Below are 16,515 nucleotides of genomic sequence, written 5' to 3'. Positions count from 1 at the left end.
CTGCTGGCTTCCCCCCTCTGCTGGGCATGGGGTGGGCACCTCAGCTGGCAGGTGTGGCAGGGCCTGGATCCAGGGCAGGGACAAGGCCCTGGGCTGCAGCTTTGCCCAGGAGGTGCCAGGCAGCCAGTGCTTTGACCCCCTGAGCTGGCTCCAGCGAAGCAGTGGCAGTAGGGTTCATGGTCACTCAGTAGCCCCTGGGATGGCAGGAGGGGTCTGGAATGGAGGTGGGAGAGGGAGGGGGGAGGAGACTGCCTTTTTTCATCCCCAATCCCTCCTTAGCTGGCCTGCCAGCCAAGTAGGGGTCACAATTGGTAATTGCCCAGAGCCCAGCTTTGGGGAAGCTGCAGTGAGGACTTTACTCCCCCAATCTTGGAGTGGACGGATCACCTGGCCATGCTCCCTGCCTGGCTGGCAAGCCACCTGAGGAGGGGTTGGGGGGAGGGAACAGCCCCCACTGATAGCTTCCCACTCCATGTGTTGGGTGCAGCCCAGTTGGGATTCAAAGTGAGGTAGGGGGAGTTGTTTCCCCCACACTCCCTCCTTAGCCAGCCTGCCAGTTGAGTAGGGTGCACGGCTGGGTAATCCAGCCACTCCCAGCTTGGGGGGAGTAAAGCCCCTACTGCTGGCTTCCCTGCAGCTGGAAGCTGAGCTGATCACTTGGTCATGTCCCCTGCTTGGCTGGCAGGCTGGCTGAGGAAGAAGCCTGGGGGAAAATGTCCCCCACTGAAGGCTACCCCACCCCTGCACCTGGCACAGCCCAGCTGGGGGTCCAGAACTACATGGGGCCATTCCCCCCACCCCGATGGCCACTGGCTAAGAAGGGGGCATAGCCAGGCGTTTGGCTCAGCTCCTGGCTTTGGGTGTGGGGGGGAGGGAGGTTCCCCTCTCCCCGCTTCCTCAACACTGGGGAGACCCTAGCTGGGGGGTCCAGTGCTACACAGAGGGGAGGGTTTTCCCTCACACAGCCCCTCAGCCAGCCCAAACTGAGGATGGGACATGGAGAGGGGGACTGGTTCTGGGCATGGGGAGAAAGGGGAAGCGGTGCCCTGCTATGGGCTTCCCTCCTCCCCTCTTCATGGGGGAGACCTTGGCTGGGGTAGGGGGTGGGATGGGTTTTCCCCCAGACCCACTCCTCAGCCAGCCTGGACTGAGGAGGGGACATGGCTAGGGGGACCAGCTCTGGGCACTGGGAGAGAGGAAACAACCCATTGAGGCTTCCCTCCTCCCCCTTCACCAGCACTTATGAAGATCCCAGCTGGAGGTCTGGGGGGAGTGGGTTCCCCCCATGCCCTGTCCTCAGCTGACTGGAGGCTAAAGAGGGGGCATAGCTGGGGAAATCACTCATCTCCGCACTGGCCAGCAGGATGGGAGATGAGTTCTGGCGCCCCCTGGCGCCTGGTATGGGCCACTGCAGGAGTCTGGCTCCTTTTCACTTTTGAAAAGAGAACGTGTTCACTTGCTTATCCATTCAATCTAAGCAGTTTACAGAAACCTGCAAAGATTGAATCAATTCAGCCTCGGGCTTTTTGACTGTCTGTCCCTAGCCTTAAACATCAAGGACATTATTATTTTTTGTTCTGACCTTCAGCCTCTGCAGAAGCCTTTCACTTTATAGCGATTCAGACTCTAGATGGCAATGAATGTTGTTTTTCCTTGATACATCCAGAGTCACGGTACAAGATGAATAAAACAATTTACCACTATCTGTAAGATAGTGTAATGTAAGATTTTTACAGGGATTACATGATCCTGAGCTTAAATTATTTAGCTTTTTAAAATTTCTTTTTACTCATCTTCAGACTACAGTATTGCATTTAACTTATTAAAAATGGGACTGAAACAGTTTCACTTCACTGAATGGGGCCTTCACTTAGTCGACATCACTGGCAGACAGTACCTCTCAGTGAACCATCTATGGCTGCAGTTATTGTTGCATTGTCTTTGTATTGTGATAAGCATTGGGACGTTCTAAACAGTGAATAACAACTGGGAAGGGGGTTAGGTTGATCTGCGGGGAATTGCAGGCTATGTAATATTTTCTGGTGATCACACACAATGATGTTTTTTGTGGTTTCCACAAAAACTGCAAAACCATGAATTAAATAGACCCCTAATCCTGGCCTTTAACACAAGCCTGGAGCAAGCCTCAAATTCATTCCTTTGGAACTGTGGCAAAATAACACAGTCACATCACCACCATGCTCAGGATATCATAAAGGAATATAAAATAATGAATTAGGTAGAGAAAAGGTAGACTGGGTGTTCCTATTCACCTTGTACACCACCTGCCCTCAAACCAGGGGAAATGTAATGAAACTGAGATGTAGCCATTGTAGAAAAACCTTTTCTATCAGTTACTTTTACAGCACAGTGAAAATGCACCATGAAATCCATTGCCACAAAATACACCAACAACTTAGTAGGATTTATTAAAGGATTAATTGTTCCCATGGATAACAAGGATTAAAGAGAAAAACAAAATGAGAATCAAAGCAAGTTTGGAAGCAATATAAGCCTGACCATATACTAACTCTGACTAATAGGGATTAATAAGAAACATTCCCTACATGCAGGTTACTCTAGGATAAATTTTCTTGTGCGTTACTCTGAATCAGTAGTGCTAGTAATTGTCAGAGACAGGATACTCCACTTTCTGCAGTGTGTTTTAATTCCCTTAAAGCTGTATTTCTATTTAAACTCATGTACAGACAAAGATTAATAACTGGTGTCAGAGCTTCATGATAAAAATTCATAGTCATGAAATTATTTCATTATCATTATTTTGTAGCAGGCTCTCTAGTAAAAAATTTAAAATAACCTTAGGTAGCAAAGGACATAGGGAAGGCTAAAGGAATGTGTATAACAGTATTTTAGGGTGCCCAGCTGTGTACACAATCTGGTACTTTGATACCCAGTGTTACAGCTTTACTATAAATTGTTGTTCAAACTGCCAAACAAAGCATTTTTCAATATCAGTGCATTTGTTAAGTCAGCTTCTCTTTGTCCTTGCTGTGTCCCTAGACAACATGTAGCAAAGTGTTCCTCCTGTTCAGTTCATTTCATTAGTCTGACACTTTCATCTGTAAAGGGCTGGGAAATTGTTCACTTTAGATGCAATGTCGGTTAATAAGCAACCGTGGGATACAACTACCTTTGAACAAGCAGAAAATGCCTAGCTAATACTGGACCTGAGCAATGTCTTTTATCAAGGTGCTTTTTCTATCAGTAAAAAAACCCAAATTAATGCAACCATCTTCTCTAACTAAATGCCAGCTATCTTTAAGACTCCCATTGATGTCTGGTACTAATAATCTGGCGAAGAAAGGCAGATCCTAACTGATTAAGCAAAATAATTTTCTTATGAAACATACCTGTAGTGGCTGCAAGACAAATAGGCCAAATTCAATAGGCTGAATTCTAAAAATTCCTGCTCAGTTTTACTTAAGTGGAAAACAGAGTTTTGCCTGAAAAAGACATAGGTAAAAAATAAATAGTGAATGTTTTCTTCTATACACAACTGAATTGCTATAAATATGTGAAATACATATACAAACATATATATGCACATACTTCCTTCATAAAAGATGGCCAATATGGACTTCAACCTGGTTTTAAAGAATTCAAAACCTTACAATGAAAATCTAAATTTAGTTTAATTGTCTTAACTATAGTATTTGATAATTTTCTAAGAACCTAAGGGGCATGCCTAATTTGCATAGAGTTACATAAATCAATTTTATTAAATGGATTTTAATTGGAAATAGAGACACCCATTATTTTGTATGTAAGGAGAATTGTGAAAAATAAATACAATGTTTTATATAACACAAATTAGGAAAATATGCTTTGGGAACTGGATGAACCAGTATTATTATTGTTATTAGGTATTTCATAGATTCATAGATTGTTAGGGGCTGGAAGTAACCTTGTAGATCATCAGGTCCAGTCCCCCTGCACTAGGCACATAGTTATTCATTGTTATTAGAAGATAAAGAATCCTCCTTCATTTCAAAATCCTGATAAGGTTGCTAAGTAATGACAGTAATTTTAAATATCACATCATGTATGGCAACCAAGCATTTTAAAGGGAGAAAATGAATAGTGAATATGAAGATATTATAAAGTTAAATTGCCCATGAAATGTCTGATTCAAATTCATGCAGCTCATTGGGTTTTGGATCCAGTCCATAGTAAATATAAATAATATTAGTACTACCTGACTGTTATCCACTGTTTTATTAATCAACATTTTTTCTTAATTTTATTTTGGCTTCTACATAATTTCTTTTAAGAATTATATACAGTTAAATGGAAAATTTCATTTGATATAATTATCAATCAACAATAATTTTAGTCCATTATTTTTAGCTTCTATTCTTAAGATCCATATATATGTTATATAGGATCCAGATGGAAAAGCTTTTAACACTGATGGATAGTATAATTAGGTATACATGACCTTACTTATGTAGCTCATTCATGTGTTATTAATGTTTATGTGCCTTATATTTATGCTTTTCAGATTGATTTTGTATCCTGTTAATATGTTAGATAACCAAAGAAAGAACAGCATTTATTTTAAGTTAAAGTTATTAGGTGTGATAAATTTGACCTGAAAAGCATATTTATTTTAAGTATGAAACATTTCAGTAAGGGATCAGTTTAAAATCTAAAAAAGGGATTTACAGAATTTAAATGAAAAAAATCAAAAAACAGTCTATATTTTGGTTGCCAATGAAACTTCATCTAAAAATACAAACAAATAGGGATTTTTATTTTTGGTTTTTGGGCTATGAAAAATGCCCAGTCTTATAAAAGAACTGTTTGAACCTTCAATACTGAAACCATACCCTCCCTATCTGTACCAGAAAACCATATGCATGCAGAATCAAAGCCAGAGTCCTATTCTGACAACCAGAAAGGGTCAAAATTGACTCTGGAGATTGTTCTTAACTACCCTAGTCCACATGAGTAGCCATTTCCAAATGCAGTCAGACTGGTAAAAGCACCACTATAAGATATCTTTTATTAGACCAACTAAAATAGTTGGAAAAAGTCTTTTTTGTAAGCTTCTGGAAACAAACACCCTCGTTCAGGCAGAGGGAGAGCATCTTCAGGAGTTTTGTGCTCTTCCTGGATCATCCAGGAAGAGGGAGGGAGGGAGGGGAATGATGACCTTTAGCTGGAGTCCTTGGGTAAAAGCAGTATCTTTTATTAGACCAACCAAATAATTTTTAAGAAGTTGTTATTTGCAGGCTTTGGGACACGCATGTCGTTTCTTAGGCAAAAAAAAAAAATTAAAAATGGTGAGAGATATGAAAGATGGTCAGAAATCCCACGCGTATGAAAACGGCAGTCTTTAGAAACCTGTTCTGCAGGAATGGAAATTTAGGAGGGTTGTAGGGAACAAAAGCAGGTTGTAGGTATCAGATGTCAGCCAGGTTGGGAGGGGGACGTAAAATCAATGCAATATTGCCAACCCAACCCTGTCAGAAACCATGAGACAAACCCTTAAAAATCAAGTGATTTGGTACACAAATTATGAGAGGCTATTTTTGAAGTGTGTGTGTGAGGGGTTACTAATGAAGGTGTGGGGGGCTGTAGCTGTGTGTAGGGGGTTTGGAGCTCTGTTTGCTCAGGTCTGTTTGCTTACTGCCTTTACCGGGGCCCTGGGTCCCCTCCTTGCTCTGTCAGGCACAGCACAGGGCCACCAGGGCAAAGGCAACAGTGCAGAGAGACCCAAGCAAAATACTAGTCTAAGCAGTTAGGCAAGGCATTTTAAAAGCTCCATGTCTGAAGCTAGGCTCCTAAATAAATGGGGTGCTTAGCATATTTTCAAACTGGCCAAAATTTATTTTGGAAAAGCACAAAACACCTGCAGATGCTCCCTTTGCCTGAACAAGGGAGTTTGTACCTGAAAGCTTGCAAAAGACTTTTCCCAACTATTTTAGTTAGTCTAATAAAAGATATCTTATAGTGTGGTGCTTTTACTAGTTTGACTGCATTTGCTACAGGACAAAGGAGCATGCCTCCTGGCCAATTTGATTCTTCTTTCAGGATGGCTTATCCCAGAAGCCAATATGCAACATGCCAGTTAGTGAAAATACAAATTGTGGCTGATAGTGGATGAGAAATAGGTGTGTGGAGGGGGGATGTTAACCTGTAGCTTTGGGTAGAGGTTAATATCTTTCATTAAATCAACTAAATAGTTGCAAAAAATATTATTTGCAAGCTTTCAGACACACAAGTCCTTTCTTGGGCAAAAAACAATAGAAGACAAACAAGAGTCTACATGACCACTAAACTAAAACATCATTCCTTTCATGTTGTTATACATTTATGACAATCCCATGCATCTGAGTAATTTTTCTAAGGCAGTTGTTTTATTCAATCTTGTGTATAGCAAAATTGAGTAGTTAATTTTGACATTGGGTGTTGTGCTTTATTTATTAATGCACCATTTAACAGGTCTATTTATTAATACTTTCTGATACATTTATGTTTATAATGGCGCGTGCGGGGCCTCCAGTTTTCTGTTTGCCCAGGGCCCCATTGAACCTTAACCCACCTTTGGATCTTGGCTGCTTCTTCTGACCCTGGGTGACCTCCAGACCTGGCCACTTGTGGCTTGGCATGACATTCATGAAGTCACCTAGTCCAGACCCAATCAAAGCAGGATCATTCCTGAATAAACTAGCCCAGACATGTGTCTAACCTGCTATTGAAAACTTCCAAGAATGGAGATTCCACAATTTCTCTAGGTAGCCTATTCCAATGCTTGAACACCCTCATAGTCAGAAAGCTGCTCCTAATCTCCAACCTACATTTCCCCTGCTGCAGCTCAAGCCCATTGTTCCTAGTCTTGTCCCCTATGGTCATGGAGAAAAGCCCAACTTCATCTTCTCCATAATCTCCCTTCAGGTATTTGAAGACTTTTATCAAATCCCCCCTCATTCTTCTCTTCTTCAGACTAAATAACCATCCTAGTCCTTTTAGCCTTTCCTTATAAATCTTGCCTCCAAGGACCCTAACAATTTTCCTTGCTCTGCACTGGACTGTGCACATCCCTGTTGAAGTGTGGGGCACAAAAGTGGACACAGTACTTCTAGTGAGGCCTCACCAATGCTGCATAGAGCAGAAGAATCAGTTCTCTTGATTTGCAAGAACCATTCATGTTAATATAACCCCATATGCTATGGGCTTTTTTGCAACAAGAGTACACTGTTGTCTCACATTCAGCTTATGGTTTACTGTACCCTCAGGTGCTTCTGTGCAGCACTGCAGCTTGGCCATTCATTGCCTAGAGGGGCTAAGTAGTAGGATAGATATATCCAAAACTACAAATGTCTACTACTAAGGCATAGGAAAAGTCTTTTAGTTGTAGTCTATAGAAAGATATCAAGGCATGGGTTGGGTCATATTTATATGGAAAGCAAAGCTGGTAAATTTCATTAAAAACACTACATTTCCAGCCAGTGCTATAGGAAGTCTTAAATAAAGGCTTCAGAATGGAAATTGGTTGAGGCCTTAACAATGGAGAGGGCACTGGCTTTCTATGATTACTATGATTATATTAGCCAAACAAAAAGTGCCCTGACTATGCATCATGGCTAGGTCTTTAAAATATATATATATATAATATGAGGGAACTGTACTGAGCTGGACACAGTAGGTTCCAAATAACTCTTTACTCAATATACACAATGTGCAAGGCCTAGTTCATACAGTACATGTATATGATTTTGCCCTCTTTGGGTTCTAGCACCTTCTATAACATGGAACTGTGTGAGTATCACCAAAATGGAGATTTCATATCTCACTTGTATACATTATTAAACATATATTACTTCATTTCTATACTTTCCTTATTGCATAAATTGAAAGGAAGAGCAGACAAATGCCCTTATAAATAGTTTGTAATTAAAACTACAATTTAAAAGACCGACAAGCGGAACATATACACAGGTAAGCAACAGGGGCCAGAGCAATGCTGAGAGTAGGGGGGCCAGTGCACACATCCTCAGGAGGCCTCAAATGCCTCTACACAAATGCTTATAGTATGGGAAACAAGCAAGAGGAACTTACCCTCCTGCTAGCTGACACCAACCCAGACATAGTGGGGCTCACTGAAATGTGGTGGGACCCAATGCATGACTGGGTGGTGAATATCAAGGGCTATAGGCTGTACAGGAGGGACAGGACAGGGAGGAAAGGTGGGGGTGTGGCACTCTACATTAAGGAGGAATACACATCCTCATCAATTAGCAAAGAGTCAGAGGAGGGGCACTCTGAAGTGCTCTGGGTTACAATACAAGGCAGTCGAGGGGAAAGAGACTTAATGATGGGGGTCTACTACAGACCTCCCAACCAAGGGGAAGAGCTAGACCAGGAATTATTAAGTCAGCTCACGGAGGTAGTTAGGTCAAAGGATGTGGTCATCATGGGTGACCTGAACTTTCCAGACATCTGCTGGGAAGAGCAGTCAGCCAGGTCTGACCGCTCACGTAGGTTCCTAGCCCGAATGCAGGACCTCCATCTAATCCAGGAGATGCACAGCACCACCAGGGGAGATGCCTTGTTGGACCTTGTGTTGGCCACAGGAGATGACCTGGTGAGGGGGCTGCGGGTGCTCGACACCTGGGTGACAGTGATCATCGCCTGCTGGAATTCACCATCCAGCACAAGGTGGCAAAGGCCTGCAGCAAGGCAGCAGCCCTAGATTTCAGGAGGGCAGACTTCAATGAGCTAAGGAGAATAGTTGGGGAAGCACTGAGGTCCCGGAGAGGAGGGGAGCCAGGTGTCCAAGGAGAGTGGTCACTTCTTAAGGAGACAATCCTCCAAGCCCAAAGGGAGGTAATCCCAATGCAGATCAAAGGGAGCAGGAGGGTGCAAAAGCCCCCATGGCTCACCAAAAGCATCTGGGAATGTCTCCTAGCTAAAAGGGAGGTGTACACCCAATGGAAGGGAGGGGCCATCACCAGGGAGAACTACACTGGGGTTGCTCAGGGATGCAGGGGGGCAGTCAGGAAGCCCAAGGCGGAAATGAAACTGGGACTAGCTTCCTGGATCAAGGACAACAGGAAGTCCTTTTTTAAATACATAGGGGGCAAAAAGAAGGTTTTGGGTAACGTGGGGCCCCTGAAAGACACGCTAGGAAATTTGGTCGTCACACCAGATGACAAAGCTAACCTATGTAATGACTTCTTTTTCTCCATTTTCCTGAGCAGAGATTGGAACAGCCACCCCCCCTCTGGGCCCCGCTTATACCCCAGTGGAGGCACACCTAGGCCAAGGGTTAGTGAGGAACTAGTTAGGGAACTTCTGGAGGGACTGGACGTATTCAAATCAGCTGGAAGAACCAGCAGCATACCTACAGGCTGGGGAACTCCTTTCTCATCAGTACAGAGGCGGAAAAGGATCTTGGAGTCATCACTGATGCTGATGCCAAGACGAATATGGGCTGGCAGTGTGGAGAGGCAGTCAGGAAGGCCAACCACACCTTGGCATGCATCCACAGATGCATCTCAAGCAGATCCAAGGAGGTGATCCTCCCCCTCTATGCGGCACTGGTCAGGCCGAAGCTGGAGTACTGCGTCCAGTTCTGGGCGCCGCACTTCAAGAGGGATGTGGACAACATGAAGAGGGTCCAGGGGAGGGCCACTCGCATGATCAGGGGGCAGCAGGGCAGGCCTTATGAGGAGAGGCTATGGGACCTGAACCTGTTCAGCCTCCACAAGAGAAGGCTGAGGGGGGATCTAGTGGCCTGTTACAAACTAGTCAGAGGCGACCAGCAGGCACTGGGGAAGTCCCTGTTCCCCCATGCACTACCAGGAGTGACCAGGAATAACAGTCACAAGCTGGCAGAGGGTAGATTTAGGTTAGATATCAGGAGACGCTACTTCACAGTCAGGGCGGCTAGGATCTGGAACCAACTTCCAAGTGAAGTGGTGCTGGCTCCTACCCTGGGGGTCTTTAAGAGGAGGCTAGATGTACACCTTGCTGGGGTCGTTTGACCCTAATACTCTTTCCTGCCATGGTAGGGGGTCGGACTTGATGATCTGCTCAGGTCCCTTCCAACCCTAGAAACTATGAAATTATAACTATGAAAACAGGTGAAATACCAAGAAATCATCAGTGGGAAGAAGTATATTGTTTTCGTCATTTTCCCTCCATTACTTATTTTTTATTTTTCTTCAGCCACCTACATTCTTTCTCCTATACCCACTGCACCCCAAGAGAAACATTTATCTCCTTTCTCTTAATTTTAACCACACTATGCCCTCAAAATTTCTGTGACCTTTTACTTGCTGCTTTTCCATCAGAAACTGATAAAAGTTGATTGAAAGGTTTTCAGAAGCTTACAGCAATCTGCGGTGGTGAAAGTGTTTGCTGTTCTTGCTATCTCAGGCAATGTGGGGAAGTTGGGGTGGATGTTAAAAGTCAGATGTTTTTCTAATGTTATCAAGACCTTATGCCTCAGTTTCTTTCCTCAGTTAGACTAAAATACATGCAGTATGAACATTAATATTGAGAGTAGAACTAGAAGTCAGGAGACAAGGTTCAGGAAATCTGTGAGAGTGAGCTACCAGCCCAGATTTTTCACTCCATTACAGCAGTTTTATATAGTCAGGAACAAAAGCCAAGAACAGGCAGGAAGGCAGCAACTGCCGTCAGGAGTGTTTGACCTTACAGAATCATAGAAACATCGAATCACAGCAAAGTAGGGCTGAAAGGGACTTCAGGGGCATGTTTCCATGAGTGGGAATGTGCATTTCCCCGGGGACAAATAGCAGCAGCACACAGTTGTGCTGCTGCTACTTGTCTCTGGGGAATGTCCCTGCATGTATGCTTTGGTGCATGGCAAGTTGCCCCTCGTGGGGTAGGGGAGGCTGGGACCAGCACCTGGGCTGGTCCCAGTAGCCTGACCTGGAGTCCTGGGGGCCTCCCAGGGCTGCAGCAGCAGTAATAAAGGTGCATGGAGCCTGACTAGCAGCTGGAGAGCAGCTCTGGCTGGCCAGGCTCAGGTTTAAGGTGGCACATACTGCAGCCACATGTACTGCCCTGGTTTTTTGTGGTATATTTTTTTTGACACTAGGAGCTCCCAGTGTAAAAAACCCCCACCACGCTGCAAATTAGCAGTACAGCAAACATGTGCAGTGTGTGGTGCCACAAATGGGTTTGTGGTGCCACAAACCATACTTGTGCGCTCATCTGGATGGGCCCCAGGAGGCCATTTCAGTCTAAGCCTCTGCTCAGTAGGGATACATTGTTTCTATTTAAGCCATCTTAGACAAGCTTTTTGTCTAACTGTTATTAGAAATTTATGAATAACACTTCCATAAGAGGCTCAAAACATCAGTCACCCTAACTTGCAATGGGTAAAGCAGGAGGAAAACACCACTGTCAATGTCCTGCCACTGCAAGGAAAGGAAATAGCTAAGTAAAGTGTCCTTTGGTTTTGTATGTTTAAATAGGGGACTTGCTGCTCTTCCCAACCAATCAGATGGCATATAGATGTAGGCTGACATACAATCAGGCTAGAAGGAGGTTACTGCTCATGTTCCTAATGGCCCTTTGTGTCCTCGAAAATCCCCTCATCTAAGTTAACAGGGTTCTCTCTGGGAAATCATCTTCTCTGTTATACTACCGTCATATTTATTACATACACCAATTATCTAAGTAATTTTGTAAAATACTTATGGGAAATTATTATGGGTGTAGTGACCCTCAAGGACAAAAATGGCCTAACCATTTACAAAAATATTTGCAAATTAATTCCAAATCTTCCCACTATTTTTCCAGTAACAAAGTCATATTAAAACTTTCTGGTAAGGGGTTAGTATTTATTCAATTTTGTCACTATTGCACTTTTTAGTACAATAGATGGTTGTGAGAGTACTCAGAGGTTTGTCTGACGTGAAGCATCCTGTTCATTTTAAAGAGCCTAGCAGAGACCCTGATATAAGCAGCCCTGGAAACCAAACTCCTCTTCACCTAGTCTCTCAGCTTGAACATATTAAACAACAGATGGCCAGAGACAGCATACAGTTCATCAGATTTGAGGCGACAGACCTTCATGGGGTGTCAAGATCCAAGAGTATTCCTTCTCGATTTTTTCACGTAAGTTTTTATGCTTCTAGTTGCACTTTGGAATTTCATGGTCCAGCTTTTATTGCTAATATATGTTTCTTCATAATGCAGGCAGCAATTTAAGCTTACAAAAAATCATATGTTTCTCCACTCATTAAATGTTCCCCAGAGATTTGGGCTTCTCTCATCACCCCAAATCATTCATTCCTCTGCCCTGAAGAAAAACAAATCTAATTAAATAAGGTTGGCAATTTCAGTTCTCTCTTTTCCCAGCAATCTCCTGCCACTGAATTATCTTTTTCACTTTCACTACAATTAAAAAGACTGTTTCATTTGACATCATTATATTGCAGGAGAGGACTCAAGAGTAAATGCTAGAAGAAACAAAAATGATTTGATGGAAATCACTTTGGGTGTGAAGAATTCTCTTTTTGGCAATCAAATCCAATAAGAAAGTAGCATAGAGAATAGCATGATGGCTTAATAAAAAATACCTGTTGTATTGATGATCCAGAAAAATAAGTCAAATTACAAAACAATGCATAGCTTTTGTGTGGATACCTGACCTCCTGTCCTTTTTAATATATTGCTTATGATATTTAATGTGGGTGGCTTATGCTGTATTTTTACTTTACTACCACTATGAATATTTCATGCTTTACTGAGCGATCACAAAAAAGATACTGACATGACAGGAAGCTGAGCACTTTTATTTCAGGCCTCTTTTGAAGCTTAAGCTGTTTTTTCATTATTTTGCACTTATATTTTGCTACACCTTTTATCTCTGGCATTTATATACAATCTACTCTAACAGATGTCATTTGGACATTATCAGGAATAAACTTTTTTCAGTCAATTTGTTGTGTGTGAGGTGATGGGGTAATTGCACTTTTTCAAGCATTACCTCAAATTGCAAGTGCCATTCTCAGCTTATTCAAAGTCATCTTTCTATGTTATGTAGTACCCCAAAAACAGTGCTTTGCATGAGAGTATAAATTCAAAGGTATCTTAAAAACATATTTAAAAATAAATTTCAGAGAAATAATATAGCTTTTAATGAATGGAGCAGAATAGTTGTTACCCTCAACAACTAATCAATGCTGCATTTAGAATTAGATAAACTTGCTACAGTATTTCTTGCATGGCATGGTGTTGGCAATGGATTAAAAGCATTGTATAGGGATTTTGTAGGAGATTTCTGTGAATACTGAGGTAAGATCAGCTAATTAATGGAAAAGGGAAAAAATGTTTTAAGAATAGCCATAGCATGGAGCTTAAAATCATTCGCTAGTGTTGGTAATGATTATTTGGTTAAAAAATAAATCTATTTTTAATGTCCTTTCTTGTTGCCTTTATCCCTAATTCACTCAATTTGCAGATTTAAGTGATTGCTGGTCTCCACCTCAAAGATGACTGCATTTTAATGGAGTTAATACTATAAAGATTTTGTAGCGCTCTTCCTAATTTCTTGAGAGGAAAGGTCCTATGGGCAAACACTAGAATGCTTATTCAAAATTTGCATATATTTGTAAATTATTATTATTGTTACTATTATGACATATAATTCAACTGTGAGAGACTCATTTATCCATTCCTAACCCCTCTGTTTAGGAAAAAGCAACCCATGGTGTTTCCATGCCTAGAGGTTATCTTGAACTGACCCTGAATCCTAAGGACAATGAAGTGGGCTATATAAGTTCAACTAGTTTTCATCGTGACATAATCCTGAGCCCTGATTTATCAACATTTAGAGTTTTACCATGGATTGAACAAACTGCTAGAGTAATCTGCGATCCCTTTACTGTACTAGGCAAACCTGTATCAACCTCACCTAGGTACATTGCCAAACAACAGCTGAGCCAACTTCAAGACTACGGCTTTTCACTGTACTCTGCCTTCACTTATGAATTTTGTATTTATGGCATTGCTGAGGTTATAAATTCAAAGACAATATCTTTTCCTGCAGCAACTTTACTAAATAACCAGGACCAGACTTTTGTTCAGGAACTCATTGAAGGAATGTATTACATTGGTGTCAACATTGAGAGCTTTTCTTCTTCTACTGGTCCTGGGCAGATGGAAATCTCTTTTCATCCAGAGTTTGGCATTGAGGCTGCAGACAGTGCCTTTGCCTTCAGAACAGGCATTAAAGAAGTTGCAAAGAAGTACAACTACATTGCAAGCTTTTTTTCAGAGATAGGATTCTACAATTCAGGGATTCTGGCTCATAGTCTATGGGACGTCAGTGGTCAGAAGAATTACTTTTCAGGTAGCTTTGGAACTCGGGAGCTCAGTGATATTGGAAAGTATTGGCTTGCAGGACTCTTGTTGCATTCAGCAGCTCTCAGCTGCTTGATGGCTCCTGCTGTCAGCTGCCGTAAGCGTTATTCTAAATATAGTAAGGATTCAAAAGAGACTGTGAATGCAAAATGGGCATACAATGACAACAGCGGTTCCTTTAACATCAAATGTCATGGTGGAAAAGGCATTCAGATAGAAAACAAGCTAGGTTCAGCTACGGCAAACCCCTACCTTGTACTTGCTGCAACTATTGCTGCAGGCCTGGATGGAATAAAAAGAAAACTTAGCATCCAAGATGTGTCAGAAGAGAAACAGAATACTTCTCATTTGAAAGCTTTGGCAATCCCTCTGAAACTAGAAGATGCTCTTGCTGCCCTTGAGGAAGATTTATGCATTAGGGAGGCACTGGGTGATACCTTTATCCGATATTTTGTCACCATGAAACGTTACGAGTTGGAAACTGAAGAAATAGATGCTGAAAGGAAAAAATATTTAGAATATTTTATTTAAAATGAAACAAAACTTCCTCTCTCAACTGATGGAAAGAATTAAACTTGTAGTAGCACTGTGCAAATACCTAAAGATATATAGAAAAAATACTTGGAAATTAGTAAATATTTATAAATAATTCAAGTTGTTTTCTTTTCTCTTCTCTTATCTAGTAGGTGGTGATTGTACCTTGCTGTATAGGTAGCAGAATGGAGCATTGGTTTTCACAGGGCATCACCAAGACCAAAACTCCAGGGTAGTAGTAACACATATACATGTCTTGAATTTCTTGGGTGATCCTCTCCTCCTTTCCTTCAAAAGCATTGTATTTGACAGTTCCTATTGTGCAGTATAAGTATCTCTTTATTGGCAGGTTTACCAATTACATTGATTTGCTATACATTTTTGTTGTCCCCCCTTTAGTATAGCTCCTGCTGGCTGTATACTAATTCAACATGTAGTCAGGCTATTGTTTTGGGTCCCCATCCAATGGTTGCATCTGCTTTTAAGTATCCTTTGTCTAAGGTGGGGTGCCTCAGCCCTTGAAGAAACACTAACCTTTGCCAGCTTCCCAGTACCTTATACATACCCCTTCTCAGAACTCTACTTCAGTGCTCTGCATTCATGTGTTAACTCTTCCAGAGCATTAAACAGGTATAGCATGTTGTGCACATAGACTTTGCGTAGGATTCTTAGGTTATGCCATATTTATCTGAATCCAAGATAAATTTGAATTTAGAGATGACCTCCCAGCAATTAAATGCTATACATGGAAAATGATAAATTTGTTATAATTATTCATGTATAGAATCTAATTATTGGAGGATCATCTAAAATTTACATCCCTCCCCCCAAAACTGCTGCAGCAGGGAAAGTAGTGACAGGGGCCAAGCAGCACAGAAAGCAGCAGTGTGGGGTGCAGGTAGCCTGCCTCCTGTCTCCTGGCTCCCTCAACTACCACCCTGCCACTTTCCCCCCTCACCTCCAGCCCTTCCCCCCACCACCCACTTACTCTATGTGAGGGCTCTGGCTCTGCCTCTAGCTCCAGTCTGGGGTGTGGAGCACACAGTGGCCCTGAGACTGGCCAGGCAACACCAGAGGTGGCAGATCCAGCTGGAGCCCTGGCCCTGGCCCTGGCCCTGAGTTAGAGCCGGGGCTGGGGCTATAGCTGCAGCTGTTGTTGCAAAGTCTCTCTTGCACTCCCCTACCCTTTATGTCGGATGTGTAAAAAGACTTTATCTTGAATTTGAGTAAATTAGGCATATGAGAAATTATCTTTTAAATCTGAGAAATATAAAAATCAAGTAAAAAATGAAAAGCTGTACATGTATTTCTTTGACTCTTTTCCCTCACTATTCCAGAACATTTTGGCAGTATGGAGCTTCTCTCTCTCTCTTTCCTCCTTCCTCCCTGCCCTTCCCAGCTACAAGTCAGCTTGTTTTGGCATTAGCTTATCAGTAAGCAGAATTCCCATTTCTCATACTGGACTATGTAAACTACTCCTCTTTTTTTTGCTTCTTATCCTACCATGTCTTGTGGGGTCTGAGAGCTATATATCCCCACTAATACTAATACCTGATTTGTTTGTTCTGCTTCTGGTAGTTTTCCACTCTCAAATTCACCAGCGTTCTGCAG

The 16,515-nt window shown here is 42.3% G+C and overlaps 1 protein-coding gene across 1 annotated transcript in view; it reads left to right on the top strand.

Moving 5' to 3' along the window:
- Positions 1-14,901, top strand: part of LGSN (lengsin, lens protein with glutamine synthetase domain) — a 45,906-nt gene extending 31,005 nt beyond the window's left edge. The window contains exons 3-4 of the mRNA XM_090052208.1: positions 11,942-12,120; positions 13,702-14,901. Of these exons, the coding sequence (XP_089908334.1) occupies positions 11,942-12,120; positions 13,702-14,901 (1,379 nt within the window). The remainder of the gene's footprint in view (positions 1-11,941; positions 12,121-13,701) is intronic.
- The last annotated feature ends 1,614 nt before the right edge of the window (positions 14,902-16,515 follow it).

Source organism: Crocodylus siamensis, chromosome 1 (assembly GCF_052110815.1).
Source record: "Crocodylus siamensis isolate JL-2025a chromosome 1, ASM5211081v1, whole genome shotgun sequence".
In the NCBI taxonomy this organism is placed as follows: Eukaryota; Metazoa; Chordata; order Crocodylia; family Crocodylidae; genus Crocodylus; species Crocodylus siamensis.
The sequence above is the reverse complement of the archived record's forward strand: the minus strand, read 5'-3'. Positions and strand labels throughout refer to the sequence as shown.